This window comes from Nicotiana attenuata, unplaced genomic scaffold (assembly GCF_001879085.1).
Source record: "Nicotiana attenuata strain UT unplaced genomic scaffold, NIATTr2, whole genome shotgun sequence".
NCBI classification, from domain to species: Eukaryota; Viridiplantae; Streptophyta; class Magnoliopsida; order Solanales; family Solanaceae; genus Nicotiana; species Nicotiana attenuata.
Window position 1 is genome coordinate 475,171 of NW_017670479.1, and position 5,638 is coordinate 480,808.

The 5,638-nt window shown below is 37.7% G+C and overlaps 1 protein-coding gene across 1 annotated transcript; it reads left to right on the forward strand.

The window, feature by feature from the left end:
- Window positions 1-1,191: 1,191 nt before the first annotated feature.
- Window positions 1,192-4,693, forward strand: LOC109240028 (pentatricopeptide repeat-containing protein At3g16610). Its single transcript, XM_019406649.1, has one exon. It carries the CDS (start codon window positions 1,292-1,294, stop codon window positions 3,704-3,706), a length of 2,415 nt encoding a protein of 804 aa, XP_019262194.1. The 5' UTR covers window positions 1,192-1,291; the 3' UTR covers window positions 3,707-4,693.
- The last annotated feature ends 945 nt before the right edge of the window (window positions 4,694-5,638 follow it).

Consider the following 5,638-nt stretch of genomic DNA (forward strand, 5'->3'; position numbering starts at 1 on the left):
GTTTGGGTGCTAATTAAAGTGGTTGATCCATTAACTACTACAAGACTTTACACCAAACATTTTATAAAATCATCAAACTTGACTTTCTACTAATTATTCTTTTGATATGAGTCGGGAACAAGTACTTTAAAATAAGGAAATGAGTGCTTTCAAGATATTTAGAAATACGGTAAAGATTGTCTGGGCGAGTAATAAGATGGGGAATTCATAGAACTTGCTCTCAGTCAGAAGAAAATATAAGCAAGAAAGAATTGGCTTAGACAACTTGAGGTTGGGACCATTAATACTTTTATTTAATTTTGATTAGCATACATCAAAATATTCCTAATTTGACTCATCATTCTCTATTTTTTATACTCTGCAGCCTGATACCCATCTAGACCAGAAAGAAAAGTACATTTCATATACTGAATTCGTTAACCAAGAGCTTATTCTATTTTTAGTGGCTGATATTCAAAGGTGTATTCCATTAATGCTTGGTGATTTAAATTAGATCGAAGGAAGATTTTGTTTTGTGCCTTTAAGAGGAACTTTGTTAATTTGTACCAACATATTGTATAGTAAAAATGGCCCTTTTCAAATGGTAATAATAAATTTGTGAGAATTAGAATATGGCCAATCATCCAAGATTGCATTTTCTTATGAATGCCTTCCTCACTATCTATTTTCCAATGGATACATATGTTTCCTTATTACTTCAATGTATGAATATCCAGTGGATTTGTATGTTTATAAAATAATAACATTTGAAAGCTCCTTTATGTCTACCATATTTTTCAAGTAATATTTTCTTATAAAAAAAATTATATTTAGCAGCGTTTAGCCATAGATCCTAAATTTGTTTTGAAAAATCTGATTTGGGTGAAGTTTGGTTTGAAGATGAAAATATGTTTGGACATACGTTTTCAAAAAATATTTCCCAACTTTATTTTGAAAAAACGCGTATATAATTTCCAAGTTTTGGGATTTTGGCCCAAAATCAGCAATTGGGGTGATTTTGGGATTTGGGTTTGTGATTTGTGATTTTACCAAAATGTGAGCAAAATTTATGGCCAAATATAAGTTTTGAAAATAAATCCCAAATTATTTTGGCAAAACTAATGGCCAAACGATCCTTGGTATTCTCCATGGGCGAGTACACATACTAGTTACAAACATATAAAAGGTTAGAAACAGGCTTCCCGCCTTCAGTGATCACCATTTTACGTGTTCTAATTCATAGGAAATTCAAGTTTGAGAAGAGCAATTTCATTTCTCCTACAGAGACCAAAAACCTTAAGCCAAGCGGGAGATGTCATGCGCAAATGCGCGGCGAATAGTAAACATCGGTTGGAATTTCAGACAAGAACCTTACTACAATTACCTTGCGCTTCTTGACGCCTGGACAGAATCCAAGTCATTATCAATAGGCAAATCAATCCATCAACACATCCTAAAACACAATCACTGTAATGACAACAATTCAAATCTACTAGACAAGTTAACTCGTTTTTATATCTCCTGCAGTAGAATCGATCTTGCACGCCATGTGTTCGACGAAATTCCTAATACGGATAGAAATAATAAAACCATATTATGGAACCAAATGATTAGAGCCTATGCTTGGAATGGACCCTTTGAGAAAGCTGTTGACTTGTACTATGAAATGGTCGAGTCTGGTGTTAGACCCACAAATTATACATACCCTTTTGTGATCAAGGCTTGTTCTGCTATGCAAGATGTAGAAAATGGTGTAAAGATTCATGAACATGTAAAAAGGCATGGGCTTGATGGTGATGTTTATATTTGTACAGCTTTGGTTGATTTTTATGCCAAGTGTGGGTTATTGGTTGAGGCACGACAAGTGTTCGATGGAATGTGGAAAAGAGATATTGTGGCATGGAATGCGATGATCTCAGGGTGCTCAGTGAATGGTTTGTGTTTGGAGCTGATGGGTTTGGTTTTCGAAATGCAAGAGAATGGGTTAACTCCAAATTCATCTACAATTGTGGCTATTCTTCCTGCTATTGCGGAAGCTAATAAGTTGCGTGAAGGGAAGGCTGTTCATGGGTATTCTACAAGAAGGGGCTTTGTCAATGATGTAGTTGTTGACACTGGCATTTTGGATGTGTATGCAAAATGCGGGTTGTTGAACTATGCGAAGAGGATTTTTAGAGTCATGACTTTTAAGAATGAGATCACGTGGAGTGCAATGATAGGAGCATATATAACATGTGATTCTACGCAAGAAGGATTGGAACTGTTTGGCCACATGAGGGTGGAAGATACTGGGTCTCCTTCTCCTGTCATGCTTGCCACTGTCATTCGAGCTTGTGCTAAGCTGAATGACCTGAGAAGAGGAAGAAAGATGCATGGTTATACTGTTAAGTCGGGGTCCAATTTGGATTTGATGGTGAGTAATACTCTTCTTTCTATGTATGCAAAGTGCGGGAGAATAGATGATGCGCTTAACTTCTTTGAGGAGATGGGTTTAAAAGATTCTGTTTCTTTCAGTGCTATAATTGCAGGGTGTGTTCAGAATGGCCATGCAGAAGAAGCTTTGCAGATTTTCCAAATGATGCAATCGTCTGGGGTCCAGCCAGAATCTGCAACAGTGATGGGAATTTTACCAGCTTGTTCACATTTGGCTGCTCTACAACTTGGAGTTTGCACCCATGGTTACTCGATAGTACGTGGATTTACAGAGGATGTTTCTATTTGTAATGCCCTAATTGACATGTACTCCAAATGTGGTAAAGTCAACATTGCTAGGATTATCTTTGATAAGATGAATAAAAGGGATGTTGTCTCATGGAATGCAATGATTGCTGGATATGGAGTTCACGGTCATGGAAAGGAAGCAATTTCATTGTTCTATGACATGCAGACTGTAGCTCAAAAGCCAGATGAGATAACTTTCATCGGTCTCTTATTTGCTTGCAGCCATTCTGGTCTTGTTGCTGAAGGGAAATATTGGTTCTTCAGCATGTGTCAAGAATTCAAAATTAGCCCTAGGATGGATCATTACTTGTGCATGGTGGATCTTTTGGGCCGTGCTGGTCTCCTAGATGAGGCCTACGGTTTTATCCAGAATATGCCTTTTAAACCTGATGTGCGTATTTGGAGTGCTTTGCTTGCTGCTTGTAGAATCCATAAACATATTGTACTAGCAGAAGAAGTATCTAACAAGATCCAATATCTAGGACCTGAAAGTCCAGGTAATTTTGTTCTTTTATCCAACCTGTATACTACTGCTGGGAGATGGGATGACGCTGCTCATATTAGAATTAAGCAGAAGGATTCTGGCTTTAAGAAGAGCCCAGGATGTAGTTGGATTGAAATAAATGGGGTTGTCCATGCATTTGCTGGCGGGGATCAATCCCACCCTCAGTCCACTAAAATAAATGAGAAATTGAAGGAGATTTCAACGGAGATGAAAAAATTGGGGTACAGTGCAGAATCCAGTTTTGTCTACCAAGATGTTGAGGAAGAAGAGAAGGAACAGATTCTGCTGTATCACAGCGAGAAGCTTGCAGTTGCATTTGCATTGCTAAATCTGGAACCTAGCAAGTCCATACTCGTTACAAAGAATTTGCGAGTTTGTGTTGACTGCCATAGTACGCTGAAATACGTAACTTTAATTACGAAAAGGGAGATTACAGTGAGGGATGCAAGTCGATTTCATCATTTCAGAGATGGAATATGCAGCTGCGGGGATTTCTGGTGAAGAATGATTGAGACTATTTTTGTTGCTTGATTTAGAAATGATTCAGTTTTCTTCTACACCTACTAATGCAACATTGGCTAACTAAACTAGATTGGTGCAGGGTACTCACAGTTGATATCTTGGCTGTTGTTCTGTTAGACCAATTCCTGAGTACATTACTTGGTAGATTTGACAGTAAACCATTTCTTAGATGATAAGTGCAGATAAACTTTTGCATTGCATTAAGATGATGAGTGATGAAGATTCAAGGGATGCAGCGTGTGCCTGCTATGTGCTGAGAATACAACATTGCTCAGTTGCTTGTAAAGAGTCTCATCGATCCAGAAAGTGTAATCAGGGGTATAAATTCTGTATTTTGACTGGAAGATTAACTTGGTGCTGCATCGCACGCTGATCATATACCAGATTGGAGTACTTCATTTTGTGCACTCTGGTCCCACTAATTCAAGTACGTCAAGTTTTATCTTAATGTTGGAATACTTGGAAATCTGATATTTACTGTCAATCAGTAACATACTGGAGCTTCATAGAACCTACACCATGGTTGGCACATGCATCAGTGGTTAAAGGTTTTGATTCCATGACCAATCCATCCAGGTAAATCGTGGGCGAATGCTGGATTTCTGCCATTATGCGGACAACTACTTCAAGCTGTGATTTTGAGAGAGTAGTTCTGTCCTTATATGCTTCTTCATACTAGGATCTACTCAAATTAACTGTAAGGAAGCATTTGATTGGAGGTAGTTGTGACTACTCCTGCAGTTGGTCATATTACCTTAGAGAGCTTGCACCACCCTAAATATCTATCTCGCTAGAAGCAATTGCTTGAAATTGATATAATCACTACTACCAACTGCAAGAATTCATTATGTACTCCCAAGACAATAAGTCGAGAAGGGGAGAGAATGTTTTTAAGCCATTCTCAAAGTTGTACTCCTTGTAGGAAATTCGTAGTTAGTAATTTAAGCGAAGCTGGATTTATGATTATACATCTTAACAAAGACACTTTCTCTTTTTAACTTCAAATTGAGCTTCTGCATTTCCAGTAAGGCTATATTAACATAGGAATGAGTGGATATGGTGTGTTGCTGCTCCAGCAGCAAGCATTCCAAAACTGGAAGGAATGCACATAGTTGGTCTTAGGTTACTCCAATTCTCTATTATTTCCAATAACTAATCGTCATATTTTGACCATTTTATAAGTACTCAACTGCAGCACTACTTGGAAACATAAGACTAGCTTTTTTTTTGGTCGAAACCAACTTGTATCCTGAGCCATCGCTTTAGCACTATGCATTATCCGATTTTTGTCTATAATTCTCAGGATATGCCTGCATAGATATAACATCAAGAAATAGATAGAGGTGGTCCATAAACCATTTTCGAGATAGATGAGGTTTTATCAATCTGTTCTTTGTTTTGAACATCAGTGGGACCTTCTGCTTTCAAAGTCTAATTAGTATGACAATTAGTTGGAAGGCAAAACCATGTGATACTTCAGGTTCTATTGTCTTTAGTTGGTGCCTACACAAAGCCTTTTCAATGCACATTAGTAGGATTATACATGTCATTGGCCTATATAAACACATACCAAGAGGGGTTTACTATAACAACACTCAGCAAAACCTGAAACCATATAAAACTTTTCTTTGATCTCAAGGTCCTTATTAATTATTCCCATCCTTATTTGCTCATCTGTATTGAACTAAACGATCATGGCTCTCAGTATGCCTCGTATAATCAAGAAGTCTTCTACAGCTGGAGATATTCCTAAGGGCCATTTTGCTGTTTATGTTGGGGAAAAGTAGAAGAAGAGATTTGTAATCCCCATATCGTTCTTGAGCCAACCTTTATTTCAAGATTTTCTTAGCCAAGCTGAGGAATTTCTTAGTCAGTGGGTGGTGTCACAGTTCCCTGTAGGGAGGATGTGTT